At 37.8% G+C, this 19,104-nt stretch overlaps 1 protein-coding gene across 5 annotated transcripts in view; it reads left to right on the top strand.

Annotated features, from left to right (window-relative positions):
- The window catches only part of TCAF1 (TRPM8 channel associated factor 1), a 61,358-nt gene that overhangs the window by 19,678 nt on the left and 22,576 nt on the right, over window positions 1-19,104 (top strand). For all 5 annotated transcript variants that reach the window (XM_037835940.1, XM_037835941.1, XM_037835938.1 and 2 more), the window contains exon 2: window positions 3,577-4,210. In XM_037835940.1, the coding sequence (XP_037691868.1) occupies window positions 3,591-4,210 (620 nt within the window). In that variant the 5' untranslated portion in view covers window positions 3,577-3,590. The remainder of the gene's footprint in view (window positions 1-3,576; window positions 4,211-19,104) is intronic.

Genomic DNA, 19,104 nt, shown 5'->3' on the forward strand with positions numbered 1-19,104 from the left:
CCCTGTTCAAGGATGATTACTTTCAGGCCTTTAGGGAGAGAAATGAAAGGGAGAATGAGGATTTTCCCTAGGTTGTCTATATGAAGTCACCAAACTAGGGAGGCAACAGGGATTCAGGGCAGAACTCTGGCCAGCTTAAAGAGGGAGCTTGGTTCAAAAGTCAAGTGTTGGAGTCACTGATAGCTGGTTAAAGTGTGAACAGAACCAGCCCAAGCCACCAAGTTCGAAGAATCCCCACAGAGAAAGAAATAATTTATTTGTGGGCAAAGGTACAACCTGATAGGTGATAAAGGAAGGCTTTTGAAGGTCAGTGGGATAGGATCAATTGTTCAATTTATCTAACCATTTATGAATCAAATAATCTGTGTTTGCTTGATTGATTTATTATCTCATTGTTATTTTTTATTGTGATTTTGTAATAGGAATGCATGCAACAATTCCAAGGATGCAGACTTGTATAAAAACAAAATTGCTGTTCACCTCTTCCTTTTCTAATGCAGTCACTGTTAGCATGTTGACATGTGGCCTCTATAGAATTTCTATACATGTAAAAGTCTAGAATTTGAGAACATGGACTCTGGCACTTGCTTGCGTAGGTTTGAAGCCTGGAGCCAACGCTTAACAACCCATGTGACTTTGAGCAAGTAACAAATTCTCTGGGTATCAGATTTCTTTTACCCATCTGTAAAATGGAGGTAATGATTGTACATATGTGGTGGCTTGGAGTTATGTACCCCAGAAAGATATGTTCTTAATCCATTCCTGTGGCTATGAACTCTTGTAAATAGGACTTTTAATGAGGTTATTTCAGTTAAGATGTGGCCCAAATGAATTAGTATCAGTGTTAATCCTATTACTGGAGACCCAAAAAGTTGCTAGCTAGCAAAGACACCTCCTCCAGGAACAAGTGAGCCTTCTAGCCTCTGAAACCATGAGCCGATAAATTCCTGTTGTTAAGCCAACCCATTGTATAGTATCTGTTTTAGTAGCCAAGAAACACTATCTATGTCCATTTCTAGTTTTTCATTTATTTCCATTTATAGGCTTTAGGTGGCAGTAACCATCCTTGTACATATGTCTTTATTACTTCTAAGATAATTTAGGTAAGAAAGGTTATTAGAAGAAGGATTATTGGGTCTAAGGATAGGCACATCTTTGAAGCTTAATTGCTTCTGTCAGACTGCTTTCCAAAAAGTTCACAGAGATTCTCAGTCCTTCTAGCAGATTGTGATCTTTTGGACATTGGACATTATGGCTTTTCCTTTCTTTCTTTCCCTTTCTCCCTTCTTCCCTCCCTCCCTTCCTTCCTTCCTTTCTACCTCCTTCCTTCCCTTCCTCCCTCCCTCCCTTCTTTCTTTCACCAAGCTTATGGGCAACTTACATTATATTTTAGTTTGCTTGGCTCTCAGTGAGATTAAGCATATTTTTATAGGTTAATTGACATTGGTCAAATTTAATTGACCAAAATTAAATTTCCTTTTCTGTGCATATCTGCTTCTAGAGGATAGGATTTCAGTAGAAAGATGTGGGAGATGGAAAGGGAAGGAGATTCTAAAATGAAAGTAGAGCATGCTCAGAGATGCTAACTGGACTGAGAGCTTCAGCCAGCCCTGAAGACCTTAAATACCAAATAATTTACCTTAAATACCAAATAATAGCCAAATAATTAACACCAAATATATTTATTTATTTATACTGGATTTTCCCCATGTGCAAGGCAAAGCTCTGAATTTCTCTGCAAAGAAATAATATGATCAGAGTAGTTTTAGAATAAAGATGAAAACAGCTACTGGTGACTTAGAAACTGGATCACTTTAGTCCAGGCATGAATTACTAAGCACCTGAACTAGGTTAATGGTAGTGTGATTAGAAACCATGAAAGGTAACATTGGCAGGATTTGTAACTAGCTGGATATGGGAACAGAAGGGAGAGAGGAGACAACCGCGGCTCTATGTGGTTTGCTGTCCTTGTTATTTGCGGAATTTACCAAGTATTCACCGATTGTATCTTCCCGTCCATTCTCTGAGGTAGGTATTACCTTCTTTAATAACGAGGGACATCAAGCTTACATATTTACCAAAGAGGAGCTCCTGTGGAGGGAAAATAATAAATTTAAGACTTCTTTAGGTTTTGAGATCAGAAATGGCAGTGTGCTCTTTTTTTAGAGGTTTTGAGTTTATTAGTGACATCAGGGCTAAGGCCTTTTCATCCATGGCCTGCTGAAGGCACAGAGCATATGTCAAGGACATTTTCAAAGGCCCACAGAAATACTTGAAAACTAAATATAATAATAATAATATGTATTATGATTGATATTAATATTGGCTCCAAATTATGAAAACTATAAAAATCAGAATCAATAAATTTTTAATCCAGTGTTTGTGAAACCTAACATTAGGTTAGAACTTTTTTTCATTTTGCAAGAATTCCTTATTACGCACATACTTAAATGCAGTGGTTCACTCTTAGCCAAATAATTAACATCAAATATATTTATATGTTTTATGTATATGCATGTACGTATTTATAAATAATTGAAAACTAATGAAAAGGCCCTTAACCTGTGTTATTTCCTTTAATCCTCAGGACAGCCCTATGCAGTAGATACTGTTTTCCCTATTTGATAAATAAGGAAACTATATCTGACATGTGCTGTCTGAGTTTCACAGTTAATAGGCTGCAGAACTGAGATTCAAACCCAGACAGCCTAACTCCAAAGCCTGAGCTTACATTTTGCCTTATTATCTTGAGAGTGAGCATATTCTCTGACAAGGAAAATAGAAGAGAACACTTAAAGACCAAAGACAAAACTTAAAGAATATTTTCATTTTCAGAAGAGCTAAGAGAAGAACAGAAAGTAAGTGGTTTAAGAGGTTGAAGTTAATGAGGTTGGCTCAGGGCCCCAGGGCCTGGGAGAACGGCAGATTCCATTGCTGCCAAGTGGTCAGTGATAAAGAGAAGCCTTGGATGTCCTGATTAGGAAAACATTTCTGTCCTTGGAGGAACTGTTTTGGTACAGTAAGTATAGTCGAGGTCAGACTGTAGAGTCCTTAAGGCTAAGGAGCAGAGGATATTTGTGACTTCACATCCACAGACACACACTTCTTTGCTCTGCTGTGTCCCAGATGCATAACTTCATAACTTGTTACCTTCTGCTTCTGGTTGTCTGGGACGTAGATCTAGCATTTCCTCTCACCCTTTTGCCTGTGACTGTGACTAAAGGACCTCTGTGAAATCCCAGATTTTTCAGACTCAAATTCTGGGTTCCCCAAGCTGGGATTAATAAGATCACTGCTGCAATGGAGCGAGGTGGGGATGGAGGGATAGCATACTGACTGCTCTCATTCCTCCCTTCTGTTTGATCCCTTCTGTGATGGAAATGTGTTGAGTTCTGTTCGTTTGATCAGTGTTTAACAGGGTCTGCTGGACTGTACGCACTGACACCTTGGAGAGTGAGTCATTCCACAGTGTCACTTTCATCCATGAATTGGGAAGAATTGCCGCAGCTAGTGGAAGAGTGAACTGGTTTGTTTGTTTATCTGTTCTTCACTGAGTTATTGCTTTTCTCTCTGCAGATTCTGATAGAACCATGGCGACTCCATCTGCTGCTTTTGAGGCTCTCATGAATGGAGTGTCAAGCTGGGATGTCCCCGAAGATGCCATCCCTTGTGAACTGCTCCTTATTGGAGAGGCCTCATTCCCAGTGATGGTGAATGACATGGGCCAGGTCCTCATCGCTGCCTCCACATATGGCCGGGGCCGCCTTGTGGTGGTGTCCCACGAGGAATACTTGGTGGAAGCCCAGCTGACTCCCTTTCTCCTCAATGCAGTGGGCTGGCTTTGTTCCTCCCCTGGGGCTCCCATTGGTGTACACCCCTCCCTAGCACCTTTGGTCAAAATCCTCGAGGGCTCTGGAGTGGAGGCAAAGATTGAGGCAGAAGTGAAGGACTCCCTGGGGGTTTACTGTATCGATGCCTACAATGAAACCATGACTGAAAAGTTGGTCAAGTTTATCAAACGTGGAGGGGGCTTGCTCATTGGAGGCCAAGCCTGGGACTGGGCCAACCAGGGTGATGATGAAAGGGTTCTGTTCACCTTTCCTGGGAATCTCGTGACCAGTGTTGCTGGCGTGTACTTCACTGACAACAAAGGGGACACAAGTTTCTTTAAAGTCTCTAAGAAGATGCCCAAGATCCCAGTCTTGGTCAGGTGAGTGGCAAGTCGGTCCCAGGTTAAAAAGCAGAAATGGTCCTTATCTTCAGGATGCCCCCAGGCTGATTGAGGAGAAATTGGTAATCATACATGGATTTGCCATAAATCATCAACTGATTTTAAAAATAATCCTGCTAGGAGGCACATGAGGGGCAAAATCTTCATTGCTGCTTTTTCCTCAGAATCAGACTATTTAGCTCTTTGAGGGAAAAAAAAACAGTCTTATTCACCAATATATCCTCCAGCATCCAGCATAATAAAATATATTGCTGACCCCAATAGTTGGTATGGTTAATCCAGGAAGGTTCATGGGAGAAGGTGCTTTCACCAGAAATGTGAAGAAAGGAAAACTGACATGAAGATCCCTTTAACCTAAAATCTAGAGATCTGTGGGAAAGGTTATGAGATGTCCAGCCAGTTGAGATTACAGTGGAAATAAGAACTAAAGGATTCAGAAGTTGAGGTAACAGAAAAGATGGTGCAAGTTATTTGTGCTAAATTTAGGACTTAGGAGAGGAATTTGGCTCTAGGGCAAAAGACCAGGTGAACAAGAATGAAGGAGGCAGGTGAGGGTACAGAGAGAGGCTTCACTGAAAGTTATTTGAGAGCAGGCCCAGTCTATTTTGCTTGCATTGTACCCTGGCAACTCACATGGTGCCAAGTATATAGGAAGTTAGTAAGTGCTCAGTAAATATTTGTTGGATGGATGACAGAGAGATTAGAAGCTGGAGTAGTCCCAGGAGTAGAAAATGGGCAGTAGATCATTCCCCATATTGTACATTAAAATTCACAGCATCCTTGGAGCAAAGAGCACTGGTATTTCTGACCACTAGGTGCAGAGTACAGTACAGTTGGGCAAGGAAGACTCATCAGGGTTAGTGTAAAGGTTTATTTGGTCTCTCCTTGGCGTTGAACTTCTGGAAGACCCTAGAATTCCTTTCACACATGAGGAAGCTATTCAGAGGCAAAATGCTTAAGCAAATGAACTTAAACTCATCAATAATTTTCATCCTAAGGGACAGGTAGATAAGACTCAGGCACCATTCTTTTCATATTAGCTTAATCCCCCTTAGTTGTCCTGAACTATGTTTTTCAGTAGCGAAATCATACTTCTTTTTCCTTCGCTATGCCTAATTGTGTCTCATCATCACTGGATCTGGTTTTTGTTTGTGTGTATGTGTGTTTGTGAAACCTTCTAAAAACTAACGCTTGAGGAAAATGGAATTTAGTAAGGGAAGTACATAGAATCCTCTGTGGAGGTTGTGGGTTATTAGTATTGGTTATTGGTTTATTAGGTAAGACTGCATTGCAACTATTGATTCTTTGTTTGTACAGGCATATCATAACAACACTCATGGTAGGTGAGTCATTTTTTGACTTGCAGATGGATTGAAGATGACAATAGTGATTTTCCTGAGCTAATTGGCTGAGTTGAAAGTAAGGAGAAGAAAGTAAAGGTACAAGAGGGTACGTGTGTGTAAGTTTGTGTGTGTATGTAAGAAATACTTATTAAATGCATAGGTTGAGATTAGAAGGAAAAAGAAGAAAACAAAAAGTCTTTCCTTCTCACCCCACAGTTTTCTTCAAATCAGGTCTCTTAGGTACCTAGTATTCAATCTCCCTCTCTCATTCCTTCCCTCCCTCCCTTATTCTGTGATATAATATACAGGGTTCAAAAAATCACAACAATGCAAAAGGTAGACATTAAACTATCTCTTTCTCTCCCATAAATATGTCCATCTTGTTTCTTTTCCCTGACCCCCATTAATTAACTTTTATTATTTTATATGCTTCCTTCCGTTGTTAATTCACTCAGATATAAGCTATAATATATATATATTCTTATTCCCTCTTTCTTATTGAAAAGGGTAGTATACTGTATACACTGTTCTTCCCCTTACAATTCTGTTGTTTCCATAGCAATAAATGAGTGCCCCCACCCCTGCCCCCACTTTTACCACTGCATAGTTTTCCATTTTGTGACCATACCATCACTCGTTTAACCATTGCCCTGTGTATGGGCATGGATTGTTTTCAACTTTTGACCATTATAAATAGTACTTTAGTGAATAAATAATCTGTACATATCTCCTTTTCTGTGTATGGGGATAAATGCAAAATAAATTTCAAGATGTATGACTTGGGTCAAAGGTGAGCGTATTGGTAACTTTTATGAATATTGCCCAGTTGCCCTCTATTCTCCCTCATATTTCATCAAAGCATGTCAGAAGCAGCTACTTCTACTCTTTGCTTAGCGTGTCAGAAGCAGCTACTTCTACCTTTTGCTCATATAATTCTAACATGAATATAGATCTGTGCCATCTTTCTTTAAAGCAATTTGGTATTTTTATATCAAGATCCTAAACATTTGTTCAGATTCTTTGACCCCATAATGCCTGACAATGGAATACTTTTTAGCCATGAAGTGAAATTCACTATTGATATATGCACAACATGGATGGATCTCAAAAGCAGTATTCTAAATGAAAGAAGTGAGGTTCAAAAGGCTACATACCGTATGATTTCCTTCATGTGACATGCTGGAAAAGACAAAATTATAAGGACAGAAATTAGATCATTCGTTATCAGGGGCTCACGGTAGTGGGAAAGGATGTAATGCAGAGGGTCATGAGGGAACTTTTTGGAGTGAGAGAAATAAACTATGTCTTGATTTTGGTGGTAATTATCTAACTATCCATTTTTAAAATTCGTGAAATTATATGTAAAAATTGGATGAATTTTATTGTAGGTAGTAAATCAAACATCAATAAATCTGATTTTAAAAAAATAAATAATCAGAGGTGCATTCAGATTTATGTATAAAGATATGCAACTCAGCATTATTTGTAATAGTGAAGGGTAGAATGGTTAAATAAATTATGGGACCTCATACTATGGATTATTAACCAGTCATTAAAAAATGTTATATTTCCAAAGAATGTTTAAGAACATGGGAAAAATCTTTTTCAGGTATTGTAAAATGAAACAAAATAGGATACCAATCTGTTGTTCAGTATGTTCTCAATTTTGTTCAAGTAATATAGCTATGTGTGGAAAGTATTTCATAAGAAAATAATCCCATAATATCAGTAATGTGTAGGCCTCTGGGTAGTGGGATAAGGATAGATGAATTTTATTTTTAAACTTTTATTTTCCAAACTTTCTACCAAATTTTATTACTTAGATATATATTTCATTAGTTTTTTCCATGTGCAAGAGCATTAAAAGACAAGAAAAAGTAATCCAGAAGCCACATTAGATCTTCCCATATCTGTACTACCCCACACACTTTTTAATACACAAACAAAATATGAAACAAAATTCTGACTCTCCTAATGTCACCTTTTTCTCTTTCCTTTTAATATCTGTGATATATATACTCATGGAATTGTCAATACTTATGAATTACAATTCTTCACTAAATATTACAATTCTTTTTCCCTATTACTGGTCCTTTAGTTTTTTAATTTTCATTGAAAAAATGGTTAACTCATAATCCCATAATACTTTTTCCATCTTGGCACATTATTTCCACATTCATTCATAATTTTACATTGTTGTCTTCTTAGCATACATGTTTTGAATTCTGCTCATGAAGATTTTTAGTTATTCTGTATAATCTTCAAAATTATATTTGATTTACTGCATGTGAATGCAATGTGTACACCTTATTTATTTAATCATTTGTCTGCTGCTGAGCATTTGGGTATTTTTTTACTCCTGTAATTTAGTAAGGCTGTATAAAATATCTTCAAAATATTTTAGAAATACTAGACAATGCCAGACACCAAGATAACTTCTATTAGAATTCAAGAAGGAAGATTATTTCCATCACAGTCTTGAGTAAAATTCAGGTTGAAAGCCCCTGTAGATTTAGTTACTCTTATTTTTATTTTTAGACCTTCATTTGAACATGTGAGTGTGGATGAAGATATCTTTCACCTTACTTGTACATTTCTTACTGGTCAAAATTAAATTCTAAATATGGTCTTGGAATCCTTTCAATCTTCTAAAAGAGGTCAAACTGTCAGTAGGTGTTATGAAGATGAATAAAACTTTTATCAGAAGAAGATATTACTTTTATTATAGAAAAATAAAACCTAAAGTAAATTGCCAGATGATCTGCTTTTACATGGAGAGAATACCCACAGATGACAGTATGGTAACCTCACACTCACTGCCTCAGCTTCCAGTCTGGAAGCCGTCACGGTCTGTATATAGAACACTTATCATCCATATCTTCTCTATGACCAACCCATCTCTAGTATATTTGCTTAGCAATTTCTGCTCTTCCGTCTGCTTTATCCTCAGTGCTTTCTACTATACCTTAAGGTCTGAAGGCAAAGGCTGTTGTACATTCTTTATGTGCAGGACTAATACCATGTTTTTTCTGTTAAGTATTTCCTTTGAACAAACAATATGAATCAGTTGTCAAAAACAACTTGTGGCCTCCTTGCAGGACTCAGGATTCTAATAAGAGATTTCAGATATAGTGGAAATAGCACAGGCTTTAGAGAAGGGCAGACTTTAGTAAGTGCCCAAGCTCTGTCTGATACCTGCTGTATAAACTTGGGCTGTGGCTAATCTCTCCAAATCTCATCTCTAAAGTGGAATTAATTATGATGACCAGATAGGGTGGTTGTGAGGATTAAATTAATTGAAATAAGGAATATGCTTAAAATACCCTAAATCACTTTAATTAGTTTGACATCCGACCTTGACACGATGGTATATATGTCATGAATATCAATAAACTTTGGCTAAATGAATGAATGAAGGAACAGAGTTTTTACTTTTTAATTAAAAGCCTGAGATTTGGGTTAAAATGTGACAAGGGGCTTCTTACCCAAAAGATAATATGATGTCATGAATATCATTCCCAACTATTGACAGTTAACTGGCATGCATGCCATCATTATGCTGCTTTCTTCATATCATACATATTGTTCCAATAAGATTTTGACATTTTAAGTGATATTTTTTTCCACTTCCCCTCAAAACTGAGATAGCATCAGCATGATCTATTGCCGCATCTTATCTTCTTTGTATGTTTAACAAAATAGGTACTGCAGACTTAACTGACTTTACAAAAAAAGAGAATATGTTGCAAATAAATCATATCTTAGATAACCAACGTTAGAAAGGTTTCAGGAGAATCAACTAGAAAAGTTTATCTACTATTTTTCTCTTTTTTTTTTTTTCAAGTTTGTCTCTTGGATAAGAAGGCCCCTTGTCTCATTTTAACCCAAATCTCAGGCTTTTAATTAAAAAGTAAAAACTCTGTTTGTTTCTTCTTTCATTCATTTAGCCAACATTTACTGAGTATACTTATATTCAGACATCTTTTTTTTTTAATTTAATTTTATTGATATTGTTCACATACAATACAATTATCCGAAGATCCAAAGTGCACAATCAGTTGCCCAAGGTACCATCATACAGCTGTGCATCCATCATCACAATTTTTCTTTCAGTTTTTAGAACATTTTCATTACTCCGGAAAAGAGATAAAGACAAAAAAAGAAAACTCAAATCCTCCTATACCCCTAACCACCTCCCCTCCATTACTGACTCATAGTATTGGTATAGTACATTTGTTATTATTGGTGAAAGAATGTTAAAATACTAACTGTAGTACATGGTTTGAAATAGGTATATTTTTCCTTATATACCCCTCTATTACTGACTTCTAGTTATAGTGTCATACATTTGTTCTAGTTCATGAAAGAGATTTCTAGTATTTTTACAGTTAATCATGGTCATTGTCCACCACAAGATTCATTGTTTTATGCATCCTCATCTTTTAACCTCCAACTTTCCTTCTGATGACATACATGACTCTAAGCTTCCCCTTTCCACCACATTCACATACCATTCCGCCCTGTTATTCTCACAATAATGTGCTACCATCACCTCTGTCCATTTCCAAACACTTAAGTTCAACCTAGTTGAACATTCTGCTCATAATAAGCAACCGCTCCCCGCTCTTTAACCTTGATCCTGGTAACTATTTTTCATGTCTGTGAGTTTACATATTATAATTAGTTCATATCAGTGAGACCATGCAATGAATATTTGTCGTTATGCTTCTGACTTATTTCACTCAAGATTTCTTCATCTATCTGTTTTTTTTTAAAGAGGTTTTGTTCACCCACCATACTTTCCATCCTAAGTAAACAATCAGTGGTTCCCTGTATAGTCATATATTTATGTATTTACCACCATCACCACTATCTATATAAGGACATCTCCAGTTCTTCCACAAAGCAAGAGGAAGAGTCAAAGAAGGTAGAGAAGCAAAAGAAAAAGAAAAAGAAAAAGAAAATATGACAGCTAAAAAGCAACAAAAGGAAAGATAGAATTAACCTAAAGTAGAATAAAAGTCAGACAACATCACCAAAGCCATACCCCTCCCTTATGTCCCCCTCTTAAAGGCATTTGGCTTTGGTATATTGCCTTTGTTACATTAAAGGAAGCATAATACAATGTTTCTGTTAACTACAGTCTCTAGTTTGCATTGATTGTATTTTTTCCCCAATATCACCCTATTTTTAACACCTTGCAAGGTTGACATTCATTTGTTCTACCTCATGTAAAAACATACTTGTACATTTTATCACAATTGTTGAGGTTTCACTGAGGTATACAGTCCCAGCCTTTCTCGTTCCTCCTTCCTTCTGGTATTCCACATGCTCCTAACTTTCCTCTTTCAACCATACTCACAGTCATCTTTGTTCAGTGTCCTTACATTGCTGTGCTACCATCACCCAAAATTGTGTTCCAGACCTCTCACTCCTGTCTTTTCCTATCTGTCTGTGGTGCTCCCTTTAGTATTTCCTGTAGAGTGGGTATCTCGTTCACAAACTCTCTCATTGTCTGTTTGTCAGAGAATATTTTAAACTCTTCCTCATATTTGAAGGATGGTTTTGCCAGATCTAGGATTCTTGGTTGGTGGTTTTTCTCTTTCAGTATCTTAAATATATCACACCACTTCCTTCTTGCCTCCATGGTTTCTACTGAGAAATCTGCACATAGTCTTATCAAGCGTCCTTTTTATGTGATGGATCACTTTTCTCTTGCTGCTTTCAGGATTGTCTCTTTGTCTTTGTTGTTTGATAATCTGATTATTAAGTATCTTGGTGTAGGTCTATTCACATCTATTCTCTTTGGGGTATGCTGCGCTTCTTGGATCTGCAATTTTATGTCTTTCATAACAGATGGGAATTTTTCGTTGATTATTTCCTCTTTTATTGCTTCTGCTCCTTTTCCCTTCTCTTCTCCTTCGGGGACACCCATGACATGTAGATTCATGTGCTTCATATTGTCATTCAGTTCCCTGAGATGTTGCTCATATTTTTCCATTCTTTTCCCTATCTGTTCTTTTATGTGTAGGATTTCAGGTGTCTTGTTTTCCACTTCCTGAGTGTTTTCTTCTGCCTCTTGAGATCTGCCATTGTATGTCTCCATTTTGTTTTTCATCTCTTGTGTTGTGCCTTTCATTTCCATAGATTCTGTCAGTTGGTTTTTCAAACTTTCAATTTCTACCTTATGTTCTTCCAGTGTTTTCTTTATAGCCTTCATCTCTTTTGTTGTATCTTCCATGGACTCATTGATGTGGTGTTTTATTTGATTTATCATATTTCTTTGAAAATGTTTAATAGATTGTTTCATTAAAGTGAAACAATATCTCAGCTGTATCTTTTTTTTAATCATCATTTTATTGAGATATATTCACATACCACGCAGTCATAAAAAACAAATTGTACTTTCGATTGTTTACAGTACCATTACATAGTTGTACATTCATCACCTAAATCAATCCCTGACACCTTCATTAGCACACAGACAAAAATAACAAGAATAATAATTAGAGTGAAAAAGAGCAATTGAAGTAAAAAAGAACACTGGGTACCTTTGTCTGTTTGTTTCCTTCCCCTATTTTTCTACACATCCATCCATAAACTAGACAAAGTGGAGTGTGGTCCTTATGGCTTTCCCAAACCAATTGTTACCCCTCATAAGCTACATTTTTATACAACTGTCTTCGAGATTCATGGGTTCTGGGTTGTAGTTTGATAGTTTCAGGTATCCACCACCAGCTACCCCAATTCTTTAGAACCTAAAAAGGGTTGTCTAAATTGTGTGTAAGAGTGCCCACCAGAGTAACCTCTCGGCTCGTTTTGGAATCTCTCTGCCACTGAAGCTTATTTCATTTCCTTTCACATCCCCCTTTTGGTCAAGAAGATGTTCTCCGTCCCACGATGCCGGGTCTACATTCCTCCCCGGGAGTCATATTCCACGTTGCCAGGGAGATTCACTCCCCTGGGTGTCTGATCCCACGTAGGGGGGAGGGCAGTGATTTCACCTTTCAAGTTGGCTTAGCCAGAGAGACAGGGCCACATCTGAGCAACAAAGAGGCATTCAGGAGGAGACTCTTAGGCACAAATACAGGGAGGCCTAGCCTCTCCTTTGCAGCAACCATCTTCCCAAGGGTAAAACTTATGGTAGAGGGCTCAACCCATCAAACCACCAGTCCCCTATGTCTGTGGTCATCTTAGCAACCATGGAGGTGGGGTAGGCGAATACCCCTGCATTCTCCACAGGCTCCTCAAGGGGGTACTACATCTTTTTTTTTTTTTTCCTTGTTTTTCTTTTTTTCTTTTTTTTTTTTTTAACTTTCCCTTCTTTTTTAAATCAACTGTATGAAAAAAAGTTAAAAAGAAAACAAACATACAATAAAAGAACATTTCAAAGAGACCATAACAAGGGAGTAAGAAAAAGACAACTAACCTAAGATAACTGCTTAACTTCCAACATGTTCCTGCTTTACCCCAAGAAAGTTACATAATATAGCAACATTTCTGTGAACTTATTCCTACTATATCCATCAGAAATTAACAGACCATAGTCATTTCTGGGCGTCCCCCAGAACGTTAAATAGCTTATCTGTTCTTGGATTATTGCTCCCCCTTCCTTAATTGCTCTCTACTGCTAGTTCCCCTACATTCTACATTATAAACCATTTGTTTTACATTTTTCAAAGTTCACATTAGTGGTAGCATATAATATTTCTCTTTTTGTGCCTGGCTTATTTCGCTCAGCATTATGTCTTCAAGGTTCATCCATGTTGTCATATGTTTCATGAGATCGTTCCTTCTTACTGCCGCGTAGTATTCCATCGTGTGTATATACCACATTTTATTTATCCACTCATCTGTTGAAGGAAATTTGGGTTGTTTCCATCTCTTGGCAATTGTGAATAATGCTGCTATGAACATTGGCGTGCAGATATCTGTTCGTGTCACTGCTTTCCGATCTTCCGGGTATATACCGAGAAGTGCAATCGCTGGATCGAATGGTAACTCTATATCTAGTTTTCTAAGGAACTGCCAGACTGACTTCCAGAATGGCTGAACCATTATACAGTCCCACCAACAATGAATAAGAGTTCCAATTTCTCCACATCCCCTCCAGGATTTGTAGTTTCCTGTTTGTTTAATGGCAGCCATTCTAACCAGTGTTAGATGGTATCTCATTGTGGTCTTAATTTGCATCTCTCTAATAGCTAGTGAAGCTGAACATTTTTTCATGTGTTTCTTGGCCATTTGTATTTCCTCTTCAGAGAACTGTCTTTTCATATCTTTTGCCCATTTTATAATTGGGCTGTCTGTACTATTGTCATTGAGTTGTAGGATTTCTTTGTATATGCAAGATATCAGTCTTTTGTCAGATACATGGTTTCCAAAAATTTTTTCCCATTGAGTTGGCTGCCTCTTTACCTTTTTGAGAAATTCCTTTGAGCTGCAGAAACTTCTAAGCTTGAGGAGTTCCCATTTATCTATTTTCTCTTTTGTTGCTTGTGCTTTGGGTGTAAAGTCTAGGAAGTGGCCGCCTAATACAAGGTCTTGGAGATGTTTTCCTACATTTTCTTCTAGGAGTTTTATGGTACTTTCTTTTATATTGAGATCTTTGGTCCATTTTGAGTTAATTTTTGTGTAGGGGGTGAGGTAGGGGTCCTCTTTCATTCTTTTGGATATGGATATCCAACTCTCCCAGCCCCATTTGTTGAAAAGACCATTATGGCTCAGTTCAGTGACTTTCGGGGCCTTATCAAAGATCAGTCGGCCATAGATCTGAGGGTCTATCTCTGAATTCTCAATTCGATTCCATTGATCTATATGTCTATCTTTGTGCCAGTACCATGCTGTTTTGGCAACTGTGGCTTTATAATAAGCTTCAAAGTCAGGGAGTGTAAGTCCTCCCACTTCGTTTTTCTTTTTTAGAGTGTCTTTAGCAATTCGAGGCATCTTCCCTTTCCAAATAAATTTGATAACTAGCTTTTCCAAGTCTGCAGAGTAGGTTGTTGGAATTTTGATTGGGATTCCATTGTATCTGTAGATGAGTTTGGGTAGAATTGACATCTTAATGACATTTAGCCTTCCTATCCATGAACATGGAATATTTTTCCATCTTTTAAGGTCCCTTTCTATTTCTTTTAGTAGAGTTATGTAGTTTTCTTTGTATAGGTCTTTTACATCTTTGGTTAAGTTTATTCCTAGGTACTTGATTTTTTTAGTTGCTATTGAAAATGTTATCTTTTTCTTGAGTGTCTCTTCAGTTTGTTCATTTCTAGCATATAGAAACATTACTGACTTATGTGCATTAATCTTGTATCCCGCTACTTTGCTAAATTTGTTTATTAGCTCTAGTAGCTGTATTGTCGATTTCTCAGGGTTTTCTAGATATAAGATCATATCATCTGCAAACAGTGACAGTTTTACTTCTTCTTTTCCAATTTGGATGCCTTTTATTTTTTTGTCTTGCTGGATTGCCCTGGCTAGCACTTCCAGCACAATGTTGAATAACAGTGGTGACAGCGGGCATCCTTGTCTTGTTCCTGATCTTAGAGGGAAGGCTTTCAGTCTCTCACCATTGAGTACTATGCTGGCTGTGGGTTTTTCATATATGCTCTTTATCATGTTGAGGAAGTTTCCTTCAATTCCTACCTTTTGAAGTGTTTTTATCAAAAAGGGATGTTGGATTTTGTCAAATGCTTTTTCAGCATCTATTGAGATGATCAATTGATTTTTCCCTTTCGAGTTTTTAATGTGTTGTAATACATTGATTTTCTTATGTTGAACCATCCTTGCATGCCTGGAATGAACCCCACTTGGTCATGGTGTATGATTTTTTTAATGTGTCTTTGGATTCGATTTGCAAGTATTTTGTTGAGGATTTTTGCATCTATATTCATTAGGGAGATTGGCCGGTAGTTTTTCTTTTTTGTAGCATCTTTGCCTGGTTTTGGTATTAGATTGATGTTAGCTTCATAAAATGAGTTAGGTAGTGTTCCATTTTTTTCAATGTTTTGAAAGAGTTTGAGTAAGATTGGTGTCAGTTCTTTCTGGAAAGTTTGGTAGAATTCCCCTGTGAAGCCATCTGGCCCTGGGCATTTATTTGTGGGAAGATTTTTGATGACTGATTGGATCTCTTTGCTTGTGATGGGTTGGTTGAGGTCCTCTATTTCTTCTCTGGTCAGTCTAGGTTGTTCATATGTTTCCAGGAAATTGTCCATTTCTTCTACATTATCCAGTTTGTTGCCATACAGTTGTTCATAATATCCTCTTATAATTTTTTTAATTTCTTCAGGATCTGCAGTTATGTCACCTTTTTCATTCATTATTTTGTTTATATGGGTCTTCTCTCTTTTTGATTTTGTCAGTCTAGCTAGGGGCTTGTCAATCTTGTTGATCTTCTCAAAGAACCAACTTTTGGTGATATTTATCCTCTCTATTGTGTTTTTGTTCTCTATGTCATTTATTTCTGCTTTAATCCTTGTTATTTCTTTTCTTCTACTTGGTTTAGGATTGGTTTGCTGTTCATTTTCTAGCTTCTTCAGTTGATCCATTAGTTCTTTGATTTTGGCTCTTTCTTCCTTTTTAATATATGTGTTTAGTGCTATAAATTTCCCCCTTAGCACTGCTTTTGCTGCATCCCATAGGTTTTGGTATGTTGTGTTCTCATTTTCATTCGTCTCTATATATTTAGCAATTTCTCTTGCTATTTCTTCTTTAACCCACTGATTGTTTAGGAGTGTGTTGTTTAACCTCCAGGTATTTGTCAATTTTCTAAGTCTCTGATGGTTATTGACTTCTAATTGTATTCCATTGTGGTCAGAAAATGTGCTTTGAATAATTTCAATCTTTTTAAATTTATTGAGGCTTGTTTTATGTCCCAGCATATGATCTATTCTGGAGAAAGTTCCATGAGCACTAGAAAAGTATGTGTATCCTGGTGATTTGGGATGTAATGTCCTGTATATGTCTGTTAAATCTAATTCATTTATCATATTGTTTAGGTTTTCAATTTCCTTATTGGTCTTCTGTCTGGTTGATCTACCTATAGGAGAGAGTGATGTGTTGAAGTCACCCACAATTATTGTGGAAACATCAATTGCTTCCTTTAGTTTTGCCAATGTTTCTCTCATGTATTTTGTGGCACCTTGATTGGGTGCATAGACATTTACGATTGTTATTTCTTCTTGCTGAATTGCCCCTTTTATTAGTATGTAGTGGCCTTCTTTGTCTCTCAAAACATCCCTGCATTTGAAGTCTATTTTATCTGAGATTAATATTGCTACATCTGCTTTCTTTTGGCTGTAGCTTGCATGAAATATTTTTTCCATCCTTTCACTTTCAGTTTCTTTGTGTCCCTGTGTCTAAGATGAGTCTCTTGTATGCAACATATTGATGGTTCATTTTTTTTGATCCATTCTGCGAATCTATATCTTTTAATTGGGGAGTTTAATCCATTTACATTCAGTGTTATAACTGTGAAGGCATTTCTTGAATTGGCCATCTTATCCTTTGGTTTATGTTTGCCATATTTTTCCCTCTCTCTATTAATATCCTTTATTGTACCCATACCGAATCTCTTTAGTACTGAACCTTTCTCCAAGTCTCTCTGTCCTGTCTTTGTTTCTCTGTCTGTAGGGCTCTCTTTAGTATCTCCAGTAGGGCAGGTCTCTTGTTAGCAAATTCTCTCAGCATTTGTTTGTGAAAAATTTAAGCTCTCCCTCAAATTTGAAGGAGAGCTTTGCTGGATAAAGTATTCTTGGCTGGAAATTTTTCTCACTCAGAATTTTAAATATATCGTGCCACTGCCTTCTCGCCTCCATGGTGGCTGCTGAGTAGTCACTACTTAGTCTTATGCTGTTTCCTTTGTATGTGGTGAATTGCTTTTCTCTTGCTTCTTTCAGAACTTGCTCCTTCTCTTCTGTGTTTGACAGTGTGATCAGTATATGTCTCGGAGTGGGTTTATTTGGATTTATTCTATTTGGAGTTCGCTGAGCATTTATGATTTGTGTATTTATGTTGTTTAGAAGATTTGGGAAGTTTTCCCCAACAATTTCTTTGAATACTCTTCCTAGACCTTTACCCTTTTCTTCCCCTTCTGGGATACCAATGAGTCTTATATTTGGACGTTTCATATAATCTATCATATCCCTGAGGTCCATTTCGATTTTTTCAATTTTTTTCCCCATTCTTTCTTTTATGCTTTCATTTTCCATTCTGTCATCTTCCAGGTCACTGATTCGTTGTTCAACTTCCTCTAGTCTTGTACTATGAGTGTCCAGAATCTTTTTAATTTGGTCAACAGTTTCTTTAATTTCCATAAGATCATCCATTTTTTTATTTAGTCTTGCAATGTCTTCTTTATGCTCTTCTAGAGTCTTCTTGATTTCCTTTATATCCAGTACTATGGTCTCATTGTTCATCTTTAGTTCTTTGAGTAGCTGCTCTAGGTACTGTGTCTCTTCTGGTATTTTGATTTGGGTGCTTGGGCTTGGGTTATCCATATCGTCTGGTTTTTTCATATGCTTTATAATTTTCTGTTGTTTTTGGCCTCGTGGCATTTGCTGAACTTGATAGGGTTCTTTTAGGGTTTGTAGACCTATTGAAGTCCTTATCTCTAATTTATCAGATCTGCAGCTTCGTGGAGTACACTTTCTCTAACTAACCAGCAGGTGGCGTCCACGAGCCACCTGTTCTCCACAAGCCAGTTCTCCCCTGCTTAGCCTTTTTGGTGAGTGGGGGAGTGAGTCTTGTGGGGCCCAATTGGTGTACCAAGCTTGCGTGTGTAGTTGGTGTTGCCTGCCCTGTATGTGGGGCGTGTTTCTGGGCAGTCGGGGAGGGGGGGGTGGCCCTAACAATCAAATCTCCGTGATGATCCTAGAGTTTTAAAGCTGCTGCAATAGTCTAATCCTTCAGTTCAGTCCTGCCACAGTTTGTCTCTGCCACTGACCCACAAGTCCTTGGTATTGGCGTATGGCTCCTGAGACTTGCAAGTGGGCCCCTCTTCCAGGCTGTGCACCCCGGGTCCTCTGTTGAGGGATGACTGTGCTATGTCACAGGTGAGTGCCATCCCCCCAGAGCAGTTCTGGGCTGCTGGGCTGTGTAGGGAGGCTCCCAGTCTGCTCAAATGATGGCTGAATGGGGCTTTGTTAATTCATACTGCTCCACCTTCCCAACTCTGGGACAATCAGCTGAGGTTGCAGGGAAGGCTAATGTCCACGCCCAGTTTTGTGGTGTGTGCCTGTTATTTGAAGCACTTCCGTCACACTGGGTTGTCTGGGGCAGCTCTGGGCTATGGGGCTGGCGATGGGTAGGAGTGTTTCCTGTCCACCAGGATGGTGGCTGTGAGCGGACACCCCCCTTTTCTTGGGAAGTTGTGGTGTTTAGTGAATTTTCTCAGCCACTGGATTATTGCCTTTTGTCTCAGAGCTCTCTTAGTTCTGCTCTTGACTTGACGTGCCCAAATTGCAATTCTTTGAAGCTTTCTGTATTGGGCTTCTTAGAGTAATTGTTTTAGAAAAAGAAAAAAGGATTAAA

This window comes from Choloepus didactylus, chromosome 5 (genome assembly GCF_015220235.1).
Source record: "Choloepus didactylus isolate mChoDid1 chromosome 5, mChoDid1.pri, whole genome shotgun sequence".
NCBI classification, from domain to species: Eukaryota; Metazoa; Chordata; class Mammalia; order Pilosa; family Megalonychidae; genus Choloepus; species Choloepus didactylus.